Here is a 17,960-nt window from a genome sequence, read left to right as displayed (position 1 = left end):
TGGAGAAAAGTCACTGCAAGGGATTCATGATAGGTACCATCAAAGAGCTATTAATTGGAAGAGGGGTCAAACTTGTTCTACTGGTCTTCCAGAAGGCAGAATTAGCAGTACCAAATGGAAGAAACAATTTGAGCTCTTGGGATTAGCTATCCCCAAATAAAACGGACTGCCTCACGAAGAAGTGGGTTCCCCATCAGAGGAGGTTTTCAAGTGGTGACAGGATGACTATTTGGGGAATCTGCTATAAGAAAGTATTTTTGTTGAGATATGGGTTGACTAAATGACCACTGAGGTCCCACTGACCTTTAAGTTTCTATCTCAGTGTTACAGATAGCTAAATGCTGAAATATGATTGATGAAATTCTCTCTCAGATACCTTCTGAGTTTTTTTAGATAAACTGCCTTAGTTGCTTAAACATTCTTGGTCTCAGTTATCTGTAAAATGATGAGGTTTCACTAGAGGCCCCTTCCAGATCTACACCTATGAATTCATGGATATAGGTTTGTGAAAAACTCAGACAAATCTTTGAAAAGAAAAAAAAAATGGCATTTAAGGCAGAGGTGCTTCAGTTTGAGGTAGTATCAGACAAGATTCATTGAATACAATTTTTAAAAGGCTCATGATAAACTAGAACTGAAAGCCATTTGACACTAGTTTTTATTAGTGAAACAATGGTGGTCCACCATTCTGAGAACTATACAAATTTAGGATTCAACACAGCAATTCAACAAAGATTGATTAATATGCTATGTGCCACTAAGGAAACAAAGAAAAATGAAGTAGTACCTACCATTAGAGAAACATACATTCTACTTGGAGATATAATATAGACATGATTATAGTATAAAATAAGTTAGAGGGAGTACTTAGCAACTGGGCAATCATAAAAGACTTGCAAGAAAAAGTGACAAAGCATTGAAGGAAGAGAGAATCTTCCTTAAAGGAAAAAATGAGTATATACCAAGTCTCAAAGATGACTTGTGTGTACTGTGTGTATTCATATTGCCATGCAGAAACTGGCAATAAAGTTCAAGTTTGGTGCAGCAAGAGGTCCAAAGTTGGCTGGAACATGAAGCAAATGAAGAGGATGGGGAAGAGGCAGCATTCAATGGAATAAAATTCAACAGGTGTTTTTTTAGAGATCTAATATATACAAGGAATTGAGTAAACCAATGAGAAAATGAAATGGACTCTCTTTCACAGAGCCTGAAGCTTCTACTGGGAGGACCATGAATCAAACTAAAAAATGCTAGAGGAAATCAGATCACAATACACTTGTACTGCCACCTACTGCATTAAATCTTTGAACAATTTTGTGACATATCATCTATTTATGAGAGACTTCCTCCACTCCCAACACTTTAAAAAAAATACCTTATGAGGCAGCTGACTAGGTATAGTAGAAAGACTGCTGGAAGACCTGAGTTAAAAGTTTAGATCCTGCCTTTAGACATGTAATTGCTGTATGGCCTTGCACAAATCACTGAACTAGTCAGCCTTACTTTTCTTAATTATAAAGTGAGGATAATATAGAAGAATTGTAAACATTTAACATATATGGGATTACTTGCTAGAATAAGGAGGAGGTGGTGGAAGGGAGGAAGAAAAATTTGGAACACAAGGTTTTGCAAAGGTGAATGTTGAAAATTATCTTTGCATATATTTTGAAAATAAAAAGCTATTATTTAAAAAAATGAGATCCTATTTGTAAAGCACTTTGCAAATGCTAACTATTATTATAAAGTCTGTGTAAATATCTATATAAATGCTAATTATTATTAAGGTTAGGGCTTTAAAACTGTAAACCTTAATATCTGAATAATTTGGCATCTCCTCCCAAATATTCTCCCATCCAATTTAAGAAGCCAAAGTAGACTTCCAAGAAACTTTTGAGAGTTGGCTGAAGAACCCAAGAAGCTGGAAGTAAAACTGGAATACGTTCTTTTACAAGATTTCCTCTCCTAGTCTGTGCTCTGATACAACACTTCACACACATTAATAAGAAATGCTCAAAACCAATCCTACACCAGGGCTTTAATCTTCTCTTGCCATCTCCACCATTTTGTAACAGTTCTGGCTGCAAAATAGCTTTTTTATATATGTGATCTCTGTTTAAGGAAAATTCAGTGTGTGAAAGCTGAATTTACAAAGCTGATAAATTAGGGAGTGATAATTTGCCTTATGATAGGATTTAGTTTCCTTTAAATAGCGAATTCCTCAGTACACTTAAACTATGATTAAATTTTGAGTATCTGATCTATTCATACTTTTTGGGCAATAGACCTAATACATAAAATGAATTTTATTTGTAGACCAATTTTTTGGCCTTGTTCAATCTAATTCAACAAACACCTTTAACCACCTCCATATAAGGCACTATGTGTCCAGGAAGTGAGAAACACAGTCCCTTGTTTACATTGTGCTAACAATTCAGTTAGGGGGGTGAGAGGGGGAAACTAATTCATTCATTTCTATACACTTTATAGTCTATAAAGCTCTTTCATCGCAAAAACATTTGATAGGTATGATGAAGGATACCAAGTAAGGAAGAATAACAGTTGCCATATGTTTTTCTCTTTTTCTCCTTTAGAGATCAGGAGATCGGGAAAGAAAGGCAGCACTGATCCTTTCAGTAGCCTCTTCATTTGCTCTTTTTCTGCTAGGATCAATTCATCTTTACACCCCCATCTTAGTGAAGGGGCAAGGGGAGAGTAAAGTCTTATATTTCTATTCCTATTCACAGATCAAAAAGATAAATCCAAACTCTTCTACTAGCTATACAGGCAACAGGGAACGTGCAAGAGACAAAAAAGGAAGCTTCAGTCATTTTTAAAGGAAAGCTAATGAAATTGACTCTTTGGCCATTTGTTCCTTAGTAATTCTGTTGAAATAAAATGAAGTGGCCTTGGTGTGCATAGATATTCTTTGCAGAATTCCTTCCAAAACAGACAAAAAGGACAGGGAGCAGCCTGGGATTAAACTGCTTATTAAAAGTTGATTCTGTGTTTGGCTTAGGTTATTTCAATATGTGTGCTCTATGCAACAATCCCTAAAATATTCCATTTGACCAAAAAACCCATGAAATACAAAAAGGCAAATTCAAAAATTAGAGTAGAAGGAAAGAGGTTCCCCTGGAGAGGGGGCCTGAACTGGGTATCAGGGAAGAGTTCCAGTCACAGTTCTTCCTCTACTTATCTTAGATCTTAGGTTGTATATGTCGGGGGAAGAGATATACCTCTCTAAGTGAGAAAGTTATCTTTCTGAAGAAATGAGATAATACATGAAAAGCACTTTGAAAATCTTAAAGTGCTATATAAATATTAGCTATTATTATTGTTGTTATTTGGGAAAGGATTAGGCACTTACTATGTACCAGGAACTATGCTAAGTGATTTACAAATAACAGCTCATTTGATCCTCACAACAGCTTTGGAAAATAGGTACTATTATTAGCCCCATTTAACAGTTGAAGAAACTAAGGCAGAAAAAAAATCTAAGTGACTTTCCCAGCTAGTATTTGAGGTTAGATTTGAAATTGGGTCTTTCTACTAGCTACCTTTACTTGTTAACAAATAAAATGAGGTTTGACCGGATGATCTCTAAGTTCTTCTAGTTCTAGCATTGTATGGTTTTATGACTAGCTATGTGCCATAAAATAAAGATTCAAAAATGAACATTTATTTTCTAAATCTGCCCAAAAGACACTAAAGGAAGAATGAGCTTAATATCAAGGCTTCAAAATCCTCTTCCTTCAAGATTTGGAGGCAATTTTTCACTTAACAGATTATGCAAGGCTGCCCATTTTAAAGAATTTACTCACAGCCTCTAAGTAGGTAAAGATAGTCCTTTAAAATGTTTTATTGTTTTTGTATTATCTTCAGTTCCCAACATATCCCTCCCTTCTCTGATGAAGCTACCTTTAAAATAAAGAATGAAAAAGAGGAAAGAAAAAAATTATCAAAATTAACCTAAATATTGAAAAAAGTCTGTTATTTTGTGCAGTGCATAGTGCCCAAGTTCTTTTAAATTCATTCATAATCATACAGGGTGTAGTTTCTGCAACTAAAGTCACTTTTCATCGCATAAAACAGCAGTTTTACCTAGACTAGACTAGTAGTCCAGCCACCAAAGAAAATAACAGTTCATCTTGGAACTTTATGCTCCATTGCTCTAACTGCCCCTTTCCGTTTCTTCAAATTATAATAAATAATAATAAAAGCACACATTTACATAGCACTTTAATATTTGCACAGTATTTCACATAAATTATTTCATTTGATAAATCTTGTTTTCCTATTTTCCCACTTAATAAGAATCAAACTACCTGTTTTAACTTGGACATCTTAATTCAAAAGTATTACTTCTGTTTTTGAGCACTAAGCATCTTTCCAATTTCTCCAATTCATTTCTTCTTAAGGCTGTGGGGCAAAATTAATAGTATGTCTGGAAAGACCTAAGTTATGCATTAGAGAATAGGTACTGGGTTTTCTCTTATGTGTAGTTATATGGACCCAATATATTTGAAAAGCTCATAAAGATGGCTGAAGAGAACTTAGGTTCAGAGTCAATTCTTAATTATTCATACTAATATAAAGGCAAAGAAGCAGAGTTAATTTTCTCCTGTCTCCAAAAAAGTTAATTCAAAAGTCATTTATATCTAAATATGAAATATAACCATAAATAAAAGTTAGAAAGACACAAACTTTATTGTGTTTGTCTTCAGACTCTATTTCTGTTAGTGGTCTGAAACTAACTGAGTACCAGTAAAAATAAAATCATCATCATCATCATCATCATCATCATTATCTTCTTCTTCTTCTTTTTCTTCTTCTTCTTCTTCTTCCTTTTCTTCCTCTTCCTCTTCCTCTTCTCCTTCTTCTTCTCTCTCTCTCTTTTCTTCCCTCCTTTCCTCCCTCCCTCCTTTCCTCAAACCATCTGTCTGTCAGACTACCTATTTATCTACCTGTTCTAATCATATATACATAAATATAATATTCAAACTATATATACATAAATATAATATCCACATTCATATTTTCATATTATATAAAATATTTTGTAAATGCTATATATCATATAATATACACAGAAATAACATATGCTATATACAGAAAAATCAACATGCATACGTATCTAAGTTATAATATACTATTTTGGTTACTTACACCACAGTATCGATCTCCATTGAATATTTGTGGTGGCGTTGGATTGCCCTGAGCTGGTTTTTTTTCTGGAGGAATGTTCTTGTACATCCACTGTCTTTGCTCCTCTGACATGGTGATATCTATCTCCTCAAATTCTATCTTGTTGGCTTCCAGAAAACGAACTACATCTTGCTGTTTCTTTTTTATCTAGAGAGAAAAGATCAGCAAATGAGAGGAAATTTGAACCAGGCAAGGGATTTCTTTTTTTTTGTTGGGGGAGACTTTTTGAATTTCATTCAAAATGAACCAAATTTAATTTCTTAGGATGAGTTGTGCAAAGAAGTAATGAATCAGACAGGGAACCTGCAATATATACCAAGGGATGTCTGAAGTAATTCCTAGAATAGCTGTTTTTCAGTTGGCTCTCACTAAACTCCAAGGTTTTCTGAGATACTTTAAGGTTACTTAAAAGAAATATACATTCATTTTTTAATTGTAAATCACATGCAGACTCAAACCCAGCACCACATAAGAGGGAGAGATGGTTATTTATTATAATGAAATGTCTCAATTTAGTATTTCCATCAATTTCTGTCACCATCCTTGTAGTAGCCAAATAGATAAAAAGCCAAAAAGTTAAAAAGTTAAAAATCCTTGAATCATCTTCTCCTTTTCACTCTCTTTCCTCTTCCATTTCCCCTTCCCCCAATATCCAAACATTGAGTCTACCTTTACCTTATTTCCAATTTATCCCCCTCTCTCTATTCACAGTCACCACTCAGATTCAGATGCTCATCATATAATACCTTTATTACTACAATAGTCTCTATTAGGTCTCCCTACCTGAAGAACCCTATTCCAGTCCAACCTCTACAAAAATGCCAGTCCTAAAGCCTAGATCTAATTGTCGATGTCATTCCTGAGCTCAAAGAAATTTTAATGCTCCTTAATTACTTCTACAATAAGATGCAAAACCTTCTTAAAAAGCTTCACAATCTGTCACCAGTCTACTTCTCCACGCACATTATACTAATTCCCCTTTGGGGATGCTACGTTCCAGCCAAAGTGCTGTCCATATTGCTGTCCCTTCCTTCTGACATTCTATTTATCACCCTCACGCTTTTGAACAAGCTGTCCTCCCTTTTCTTGTCCCTATAATGCCTTTCATCCTCAACTTTAGATTCCTAGTTTCTATAAAAGCTCCTTTTAAGTGCCATTTTTCACATGAGCTCTTTCCTAACCTCTCTCCAGCTACTAGTGCTCACTCAAACTAATTATATATGTTGTATTTACTTATGTGTGTATGTGTTGTTTTTTTCAAAAGAACAAAAGATAGTTATATTTTTGTATTCCTGGTGCTCAACAAAGTACCTGGCTCATAATAGATGCTTTAATTAGTGATTATTTACTGATTAATTGCAAAATGATAATATGGTAAGGACAAATTTTAAAAAATCAGTATAAACATTACCGTTTACAAAGCACTTTTACATGCACTCAGTTCTTATGACCTTTTAAGATAGACAGAGTATTGCTTATAATGGGAAATAGAACTCAGAAATTAAGTGTTTTTCACTATATAGAATTCCCAATCCTTATATTTTTGTCCGCCTGCATTTTTGATTTCCTTCACAAGCTAATTGTATACTATTTCAGAGTCCAATTTTTTTTGTACAGCAAAATAACTGTTTGGACATGTATACTTATTTTGTATTTAATTTATACTTTAAAAAGCTATTTAAAAAGTTTTTTTTTTTTTTTTTTTTTTAAGGAATCACAACTTTTATAGAAATACAGAAGCTAGAATTCAAATCTTCTGACTTTTGTCCAGGGCTCTTTTCACCAACTATGCTTCCAATGATCTATGGAGGTAACATTTGAGTTATTTGGGGAATTGGGAGGTGTTCTTTTCTCATCAGTTTATTTTTTTTTAAACAGCACAGCAACAATTCAACTTCATCTTAAAGATATTTTCTTTCATTAATTCACAGCAAAAAAAACAAAAACAAAAACAAAACACACACACACACACACACACACACACACTCTACTTCTAAAATAAGAGGTAAGGATGCAATGTCTAACTCAGTTTCATTAAAGGTTTAACCCTTTTTGTTCCTCTAGTTTTCTATTACCTTTCTTAGTCACTAGGTGTCACCTGTACTCTTTTGCCAGAATTACTTATTAACAAGGTCTTAAAAATGTATGTTCAATTTTAAAATTTAAAAGCATATATTGAAACATTTTGGACAGAAACATTATTTACTATCATCATTAAGTATTGTTTAAAGAACAAGATTATGCAACCACACCACTCATTTCCTCCAGTTTGTACCAGCAGATAACTACTACTAAATCAGTATTCTAGAAGTAACCCTGAGACACAGGGTTCCTAGTACTATTGCTCCCAAGTTTCTACCAATGTTCTCTATTAACAACTAGTATCATCAATTAATTTTTAGAAAAGAATATTTATTGAGGAACATTTAGCAAAAAGTTACAAAAACATTCCTAAAAACTAAAGGTATACCTTCCCACTATATACATAAGATAGTTGGGTAGTCCTTGATAGAACAATGATAGTAAAGCTTAAATGTGGAAAATAAGTGAGACCAAAAGGATAAGTTAACAGTGCCTATTTACTGAAAATCTTCTTCTCCCTTCAAAGAATTCTCATGAAATTCCCCTTGTGTGTAGCTCTTTACTGGACTACAAGGATTGTTGCCTCCATTGAGTTCACAGTTGAATCTTTTTTAAGTGCCATGAGGTGTCTCACTTCCTGAAGTTGATGCTGTTCTCAAATGACTGTCATTCCACCTTTGACTGCAAATTCTTTCTTTGTTATTAGCCACTATCACTCCAATGGCTACAACTACCAGCTCTGGTTAATGGCAAAACTTACCTAATGGAAACTAAAGATCTTCCAAACCCTAAAATGGCCTCACATTGGGGAAAGAAGTAAGAAACACTCTTCTCCCTCCAATAGATACCCTGAGATTTGACTGGAGTTCTTCCACCTTTGGAATAAACCATTACTGGCTTTGAAATTGTTAGATGGCTTGTTGTTTTGTATATAAGCCCAGAGATATATCTAGGTCAGGCAAGCACAAAATGTTTCCTATGTAGAATAAATGTTTATTCAAGATCAAAGCATTTTGTGGCTCTGAAATTGATTAATGGCTTGTCCATGTCTAGTTTATACTATGAAATGATTAATTCAATCAATCAGATTTCTGTGGTTCTTCTATACTGATACAGGCAATCTGAAAACTCCTGAGGGTGCCAGGAAGAGTGGAACAATAAATTTCTAACAGTAGCTAAATATAATTGCTCAAGGAACACACACAATTTTTTTGAGATGGCTTAACTAACATAAAAAATAACTAATATAAAAATAGCATTGTGGATAGGATGCTAGAATTGGAATCCAAAAAATATAGTTTGAAATTCTGCTTTTGGGGCAGTTGGTGGTGCGGTAGATAGAGCAACAGCCCTGAAGTCATGAGGACCTAAATTCAAATCTGGCCTCAGACACTTAACACTTCCTAGTTGTGTGACTCTGGGCAAGTCACTTAACCCCAATTGCCTCGGGGGGGAGGGGGATGTCTGCTTTTGAGACTAAATAGTGGTTAAACTATGAGCAAATCATTAAATTTCTCTTAGACTTAGGCAACTACATATGATTTTATGGACCACTGTAGTTTGAATTGAAGAGATTCTTCTATATGGACAGTCAAAATTATGGCACTGGTGCTTGATACTAATGTATCAAGCAATATTCTAAAAGATTTTTTATCTTGTATTGGGGAGCAAGTACTCACATAATTGATTACAATAAATTCAAAAGGAGATGTCTTTGACATTAAGGAATAATAAAACACAGTTACCAATAGATAGTAAAATACTCATACTACTAATAATGGTACATGCCATACACAAAGAGAGTTGAATGTTGTGACTGGTTTCCAAACCAGTGACTTAAGGAAAGACAGACATGATAGTTTAGTGGAATGGTTCATGTTCAATGGTCCTGAAAATGGCATTAGAATAAATATTATAAGCCAATGATGTTACCAATATTAATCCAGACATACATAGGTTTAGAAAACTGAAACATTGCTGTAAAGAATGTTTACCTAACCTAAGCTCAATTTTTATAAACAGAATGATGACTTTCTCATGACTAAAATATTTTTAAATACTTGGTCTGAGGAATTAAGAAGGAAAGGCAAAGAAAGTTCCTAAAAAGAGAATCCTTTTTTTAAGTTAAACATGAAATTTTCTTTTTAAAATGTTATTATTTATTTTTAGCATTCTTTTTAAATTTTGAGTTCCAAATTCTCTCCAACCTTTTCCTTCACCTATTTGGGAAGACAAGCAATATGATATCAATTATACATGTGAAATCATGCAAAATATATTTCTATATTAGCCATGTTGTAAAATAAATAAAATGAAAAAAATTATACTTGAACTTGCTCTCAGAAATCATCAATCCTTTCTTTGGAGGTAAATAGCATTTTTCATCATGAAGTGTGATGACCGCGTTAGCACCCTGGATACCTTAGAATCAGCCGGAGTCAGGATAAGCAAAAGTCCTTGGTCTGATTGATCTTTAAAGGTAGAAGTGAATTGGATGGACGCAGAATCTCCAATATCTCCTTCTTCCTCGTCTACCACCAAAGAGAGCCTGACTAGTCTTATTCCACCCCCTAGTCCCTTCTACAATTCTCTGTATACACCAATTATCGAGCCAGCACAGAATAGTGGGAAGAGCCATTTTCCAAGCATATTCTTACAGAATATTGTCCAATCGGTAACTAGCCTTAAGTGCTCGAGTTGTCCAAGAATTTCATCCCTTTACAATGAAGGTTTTGGAACAGTTTTGGATAGAATAGCTAAGTCTTTCACAATTAATCATTGTTAAAATTATTGTTGTTATTTTGCACAATGATCTCCCAGTTCTGCTTATAGGTCTTATGAGGTTTTTTTTGAAACTATCCTCCTTGTTATATCCTATAGCACAATGCTATAACCATCATAATCATTACCACAATTTGTTCATTCATTCCCCAACAGATAGATGTTCCCTCAATTCCCAATTCTTCATCACCATAGAAGGAACTGGTAGAAATATTTTTGCACATATAGGTTCTTTTTTCTTTGGTCTCTCTGGGAAACAGACTTACTAGTGGTATTGCAGGGTCAAAATATATGGACAGTTTTTATAGACCTTTGTGCATAGTTTCAAATGTTTTCCAGAATGATTGGACCAGTACACAACTTTATGAACAATGCACTATTGTCTAGACTTTTCTGTATTTCCTTCAGAATTTGTCATTTTCCTTTTCTGCTATGTTAACCAATTTGATGGATTATACCTCAGAGTTGTTTTAATTTGCATTCCTTTAATCAGCAATTTAGAGAATTTTTATATGATTATAGTTAGCTGTGATTTCTTCTTTTGAAAACCTCCTGTTCCTATTCCTTGATCACCTATCAATTGGGGAATGCTCTTATTTTTATAAATGACTCAATTCCCTATATATTTAGGAAATGAGATTTTTATCAAAAAAACTTGCTTAAAACTTTTTCCTAGTTTTCAGCTTTCCTTCTAATTTTGGCTATATTAGTTTTGTTTGTGTGAAAACTTTTTTTTAATTCCATGTAGTCAAAATTATCCATTATATTCCTATGGTTATCTATATTATTTGGTCACAAACTCTTCCCTTATTCACAAATTTGAGGTAAAATTTTCCATGCTCCCCTAATTTGCTTATAATATTATCCTTCATACTTAAATCATTTATCCATTTTGAGCTTACCTTGGTATATGGTGTGAGATGTTGGTCTATGCTAAGATTTTGCCAAGCTACCTTCCAATTTCCCCAGGAATTTTTGCCAAATACTGAGTTTTTATCCAAAAAACTTGCATCTTTGGATTTATCAAACACTAGATTGATTACTAAGGTCTTTTACTATGAATTATAATACTTAATCTATTTTACTGGTTCACTGCTCTATTTCTTAACCTATACCAGATTATTCCAATAATTAATGTTTTGTAATTTAGTTTGAAATCTGGTACTGCTAAAATGCCTCATTTCACATTTATATATATAGCCTTGATATTCTTGACTCTGGGTTTTTTTTAAAAACTCTATAAAATAATTTTTGGTAATTTGATATTACATTGAATAAGTAAATTAATTTATATAAAATTGTCATTTTGTCTATGAGCAATTAATGTTTTTCCAGTTATTTAGATGTATTTATTTGTGTGAAAAGTATTTTGTAATCATATTCATATCATTCCTGGGTTTGTCATGACTGTCAGGTTCCCACGTATTTTACATTGTCTGTAAGTTATTTTAATGGAATTTTTCTTTCTATCTCTTCCTGCTAGGTTTTGATGGCAATATATAGAAATATTGATGTATGTGGGTTTATTACATATCCTGCAACTCACTGTTTTAACTACTTTTAGTTGATTCTCTAAGGATATCATTATATCATCTGCAAAGATTGATAGTTTTGTTTTTTCTTTGCCTGTTTTTATTCTTTCAATTTTTTTTCTTGTATTATTGCTAAAACTAACATTTCTACTACAATACTGAATAAAAGTGCTGATAATGGACATCATTGCTTCATCTCTGTTCATATTAGGGATGTCTGTAGTTTATGCTCTCACAAATGATGCTGGTTCTTGATTTTAGATAGATATTATTTATCATTTTAAGAAAAAGTCCACTGATTCCTATATTTTCTAGTGTTTTTATGAGTGTTCTGTTTTGTCAATAAAGCTTTTTTTTGCATCCATTAAGATAATCATATAATTTTTGTTATTGCTATCTTTAATTATCTTTTAATTTTCCTAATATTGAAAGCCCTGCATATCTGGTTTAAATCCTATGTGGGCACTGAATATTCTGATAAAACATTAGCACTTAAATAATGCAAAATTTAGTAAAATACAAAGTACTATGGAAGGGAGAGCACTAGCAATTATAGGAATGAGGAAAGACTTCATGCAGAAGATAATGTCTAAATTTCATCTTAAAGGAATAGAGGGAAACTGAGGCAGACATAAAAATGGAATGAATAGTCTTGTATTCCTTGTGCATTTATAATAATAGGTGAGATTTTTTTTTTAAATTAGGAGACTTCCCCTTCTTAATCAAACTTCACGTTTTATTACCTAACAGGCTTCTGTCTTCAGATTTGTTTTCACTTATTAGGAAAAATAAGCTTTTGAAAATAACAATAAGAAAAGACAAAATAAAGTTAGGATGAAATAAAATCACCACAAAGGTAAGATTAGAAAAGAAAGTTTACAAAATTTATTTTACCAAAATGCATCCAAGAAAGATGATTAGTCATGCTGGTAGGCATTGTTCCAAGTGCCTTCTGAAATGAATACATTTTGAAATACATTTGCCTGATTTGAATGTAGGCTAAAAGAGGAGTTGTGTCTTGCAGAGAGAAATGGAGTGGCTTGACAAAACAGCCAGCATGCTGACACCTGAACATAAAAGAACCACCCATAATACTTTCCATTCAAAACTATGTGTTCTTTGAAGGGATCTAATATAAGGCAGGAAGTTCTTAAATTCTCAGTGTGATATCAGAGCTGCCCTATGAGAAATATTAATATATATATAGGATTATAGGACAGGAAGATCATGTAATTAAATGCCTTTCTTTTATTAAGGAAGAAGAGAGCCTCTCTTCCCTTCCTCCATCTCCCCATTCCACATTAAGTTAAAGTGACTTGCTCAGAATTATACAGCTAGTGATTTTGGTTATGCCAAGGCAGTTATTTCCCAAGAAAAGGGATGGAAAAAAGCACAAAGCACTCCGAATTTTATCATCATCTAGGGATAACCTGAAGGATTACAAGCTAGTTGTCCATAAAAAAAAAATCTCAAGATTAAAACTGAGGATTCTTGTTCTACATTAGAAAACTTAGAAGAATAATTTTTTATTACCTTGATAATTACCAGTTACAATTCCTAGATGAAAACACTGACTCTTTATTAATGATTATAAACCATACAATGCAGTACATATATGGATATGTCAAAATAACATAAGAACCAAAGGAAGACTTCCAGGTAGAGTGATAAGCCATCAATGGAGCAACACAGCATAGTTAGAATGTCAATAAGCTGAAAAATGGCCACATGATAGTAAGGGATTCAAGGGCCTCAAGATCATGCCACAAAAGAACTCACTGAAGGAATCAGGGATGATTAATTTGGAGGAGAGAGGATTTGGAAGGAAATGGGAAGAAAGGACATTTATTTGAAAGATTGTCTTAGGCGCCAGAAAAAATTAGATGGGTGGAATTGTCAGAGAGAATGGACATTGGCTCAATATAAAGAAAAACTGATTGATTCAAGCTTCAAAATGTATAATAGGCTGATCAAGAAACTATAATGACTGCCAGTGTTACTAAGAGGCAGGTTTTCCTTATCCAAAGCCTTCAAGTAATGGCTGCATGAGCACTTGTCACCCACATAGCACAGAGGATTTTTCTTTAGGTATGAATGTTGGCTCAGTAGAGTGGATACAGAGTTAATCTTAGGGTCAGAAAGAAATGGGTTCATTTACCACCTCTGACACCTACTGACTCCATGACCCTTTACAAGTCATGTAATTATCTCTCAGCATCCCAGGCAACTCCTGAAGATTTTAAGATGAAGAATGTGCACTGGTATAAGGAATGTTTCCTTAGGAGCTCCTAAACCAATGATAAGTCCATTAAAAAAAAAAAAAAAAAAGAATTGAACTAAGTGGCCTCTTAGATCTGAAATTGGTGATTTTAGGAAGTCATAAATAAGCACTACAAAGGGTGAAATGGTATGTTTTAGTGAGAGTTACCCACAGTAATGAAACCATGAATCTAAAGTATAAACGTAAGCTTAATTCATTTTACATACATACATACACACACACACACACACACACACACACACACACACACACACAAGCTATATGCACATACATACCAAAAAGATGTATTTTGAAAAATTTGAGGATAAATCAGTTCTGTAAATGGGTTATATTTAAATTGGTATAAGTATTAGATACTTAAATAAACAATATTTAGAAAGGAATATTAGGATTTCTAATATACAAGGAACCCTTAATTAACTTTTTAGGTAAACTCTGATTTTTCAAATACTTGACTTGCTTAGTTAGGCATAACTATTTGATTATTTATCTATGTATATATCTAATTTCTTGGAGACATCAAAGAATACTGACAGCTCATGATAAAATTTAGAAAAAAATTCTTAGATTAAACCAATTGTTTGTTTGTTCATTTTTAGCATCATTTCCCTCCCTTCCAGGCAACTTTTTTTTTTTTTTGTCCATTTAACAGATATCTGAGAAACTGAAGTCCTGGACATGGATAACTTTGATGCAAAGTAGACTGTGGAGACATAATTCTAAAACTTCAAAAGAGTTTTCTGACTTAAGAGCAAAGACAAATCCTTTCTTTTGAGGACTAAGGGTTTTTGTTAGATCTTAAAGTATGAGTAAGGATCAGAAAAGTAGAACTGGGGGTGGGGGAGAGAAGGGCATTCTTAAATGGAAGGAATAACATGGATAAAGCCTTAGTAGCAGGAAAAGTGGGGCATATTTGAGGAAAAAATAGCTCAGTTTGGATGAGACCAAAGGTAAAATGAGTCTAAAATGTGGATAACTACAGCACTAAGGGAAAGAAATGAGGCTTTATTCTGCAGGAGTGCAGGAATTCTGTAGGCAGTCATTGTATCATATCTCTCTTTTCTAAGGCAAAATGGAATTATTTTTTGAATACAATAATTTTTTTTTAAAAGGAAAGAAGCATTTATTAGTATGTACTAGGCACAGTAGGTAGGTGCTTGATAAATGTCAATTGAGTTGATCATTCTAATCTCTGGTGGTTACAAAAATCTACAGTGCCAGAACAATAAGTACTAAAAAGAAACCACTGTGTACATCTAAGAAAAGGAAGTCCCCAACTTACAAGTGTTCATTTGTAAATCAGAAACTCATATTCACACAGGAACAATGTTATATATAGTAGTTTGCAGACCAAAAAAACCCTCAAAATCTCATAATAGAAATCACATTTACAATGGAAAATGTTTAAAAGCTAATAATTATATCATGGCAAAAAAGTTTAAACCAAATTTAAGGATAAAATTGAATGAGGAACAATTTTTGAATGCTTTGATTAGGATAAAGTGAGAAACTATCTCATGGAGTACTTAGATATTTTTATGGAGATTCTGAAGAACATTCTGAGATCTTTCAAGGGCTTAATAGCACTGGTTCTTTATGTTGTTCCAATTTCATTTCACAACTTTTGGTTTCCCTTTTCTTTAGCCTTTTATGCCTGCCAGCCATGATTAGAATTGCTTTTTGACATCACTGAAAAGGAAGAGAGAACTTTCTGAGGTTAAGTGGAGAGCACTGGAAAGAGAAAGGGTATATAAGAAAAAGTAGTGTTAAAGAGTGTATTTCTACATGTACAAAAGAGATTGCTTGAAGTAGAATTAACTGAACTGTAAGAGCCACAAAGGAAATCAGGAGCATGGTGTTTGGGAGAGAAAAAAGAGAACATACTGGAATGGGAAAGAGGTCACCATACTAGTAACTAAGGAGTAGCAGTGTCAGTGTAATACATTTTGGTTGCTATCTGGAGAGGTTCTGTCACTTAGAATATATTTTAAGTATCCAGAATGCTCAATTGGGGTCTGATAAAGATAAAGAAGACTCAATCACTTCAATCATGGAATTTACAAGTCTATTCCTTCTCCTTCCTAGATGCCACCTTCTTCCACCTAGATGCCAAAAATGATTTTCTCCAGGTGCCTCAAGATAAAATATACATTTCTCTGTTTGGCATTTAAAGTACTCCCTAGCTTCTTGCCTTGCAGTCTTCCTTAGCAAACTTCAAAGTCTAACCAAACAAATCTTCTTGATGTTTTCTGTACTGGACACTCTACATGCTACATCTCTGCTTGGAAGACATTCCTTTATTCCTTATCCTAGACTCTGGAAATCACTAGCCTTAATCACTATCTTCTATCCCATATCCTTTGCCAGTTTCTTCAGAGGCTACTATTTTCTCTCTAAAGTTACCCTGAATTTATTTTATATAGGCTGTGTATAAACTTATATTAGCTCCCTGAGTGCAGGAATTCTTTTATTTTATCTGTGCAGCAGTATTTGGCACATAGCAACTATTTAATAAATGCTTATTGATAGATTACAATGGAAACCAAAAGTTTATAAATCATGTGTTTATGATCCATGAACTATCTTATTATATCATTAATAATACTCCAAACTTGTTTGGTGGAAATATGAGTCCTCTTCTCTCCAACCTGTGATGCCCAGTTTTTCAGGAAGGATAGGGGATGGAAAGGGGAAATTGTGTTGATTTGATCTTAGCTAACCAGAAGATTAACTGGGTTAGCCTCCTACAATGGCAATCCTGGCTCATTTTGCCTTTTTTTTTTTTTTTAAAGTTGTTTCCTTCCCTGTGGTAGGTAGGCTTATGAGTTTGAAAGGCTTATGATTCTGAGTTGTGATAACATTGCCTTTGGCTACCCTGCACATAGAAACACACCCAACAGTGTCCTTTCTGTCCTTCCTCCTTCTATCCCCAGTCACACTGTCTTTTCTCTAGGGCTATAGTTAAGAAAAAAAGCCATCCTAAAACTACTTTCCCAGATGAGTCACTGGGCAGACACCAAATATGATTCTTCCTCAAACAGAAATATTGAAATGTTCTGGTTTTGTTCCTAACTAAAAATCAGGCTGAACCATATGACAGAAGGAAAATGCAATTATCATAGATGATAAAGATTAAGACAGTTTGTTCATTTTTACCTGTAGATTTACTGCCTAATTAAAGAGTTCTTTGCATTATCCTTTTTTTTTTTGACTTGATTCATTAAAAAACACTTATAATATCAAGTAACTTAGACCAATAAGGGGCTTTATACTCAATATGAATAATTACCAAATAGTAAAGTATAGATTATTAAAGGTCATCTCCTCTACTTGAATAATCAGGATCCCTTTCCAATTTAAGAAAGACACTAATTCAAATTATATTGTAGGACAAAACTAGAGCCTGAAAGAAACACCAGAAGTCAACTAATTCAAATGTCTCAATAAAGATGCATTTCCTATGTTCTAGAAATTATGCTAAGTTCTGGAGAAGTAGAGACAAAAACCAGCTCTGGTCTCAAAGATCTCAAACCAAACTGAGATTAGCACAGAACCTGGTACACAGTAGGTACTTAAAATGTGCTAGCTGACTGACTAGCATATACAGATAGAAGTATCAACAAAATGGACAGAAATTAGCCAAGGGGAGAAGAAACTGAAGCTTAGAAAGAAGAGGTATTTTATACTTAAGGAAACCAAGGTCCAGGGAGACTGTTACTTGGTCCAGTCAGTTAATAATAATCAAGAGACTACATTTCATTATAAGAAGGTAAGGCAGATATGGCAAGACTACAAGATCAAAATGGCCCCCTCAAAACTAGATAATACACAAAGCACAAAGAACCTATAGTTTTTCATTATATATGAAATCAAGATTATCAATGGAGGCCCATAAAGTTCAGGCTCCCACACCTTCTCTTTGAAGTGACTAAATCCTCCAGCTCAGTATTTAAAAAAAAAAAAAGTACTAGATTAGGTTTTTAGGGAAAATGAAATTCTACTTCAACTCTGATCTAGGATAATTCACAACTAGGATTTTTTTTCTTAATTTGCAAAGGGGAATAACAATCTATGGGTTT

General features: G+C 33.6%; 1 protein-coding gene across 3 annotated transcripts in view; it reads right to left on the bottom strand.

Annotated features, from left to right (window-relative positions):
• Positions 1–17,960, bottom strand: part of SH3BGRL2 (SH3 domain binding glutamate rich protein like 2) — a 94,069-nt gene that overhangs the window by 30,629 nt on the left and 45,480 nt on the right. For all 3 annotated transcript variants that reach the window (XM_051997312.1, XM_051997314.1, XM_051997313.1), the window contains exon 2: positions 5,167–5,352. In XM_051997312.1, the coding sequence (XP_051853272.1) occupies positions 5,167–5,352 (186 nt within the window). The remainder of the gene's footprint in view (positions 1–5,166; positions 5,353–17,960) is intronic.

This window comes from Antechinus flavipes, chromosome 4 (genome assembly GCF_016432865.1).
Source record: "Antechinus flavipes isolate AdamAnt ecotype Samford, QLD, Australia chromosome 4, AdamAnt_v2, whole genome shotgun sequence".
Classification (NCBI taxonomy): domain Eukaryota; kingdom Metazoa; phylum Chordata; class Mammalia; order Dasyuromorphia; family Dasyuridae; genus Antechinus; species Antechinus flavipes.
Note: the sequence above shows the minus strand (reverse complement) of the source record. Positions and strands in the feature narration are given on the sequence as shown.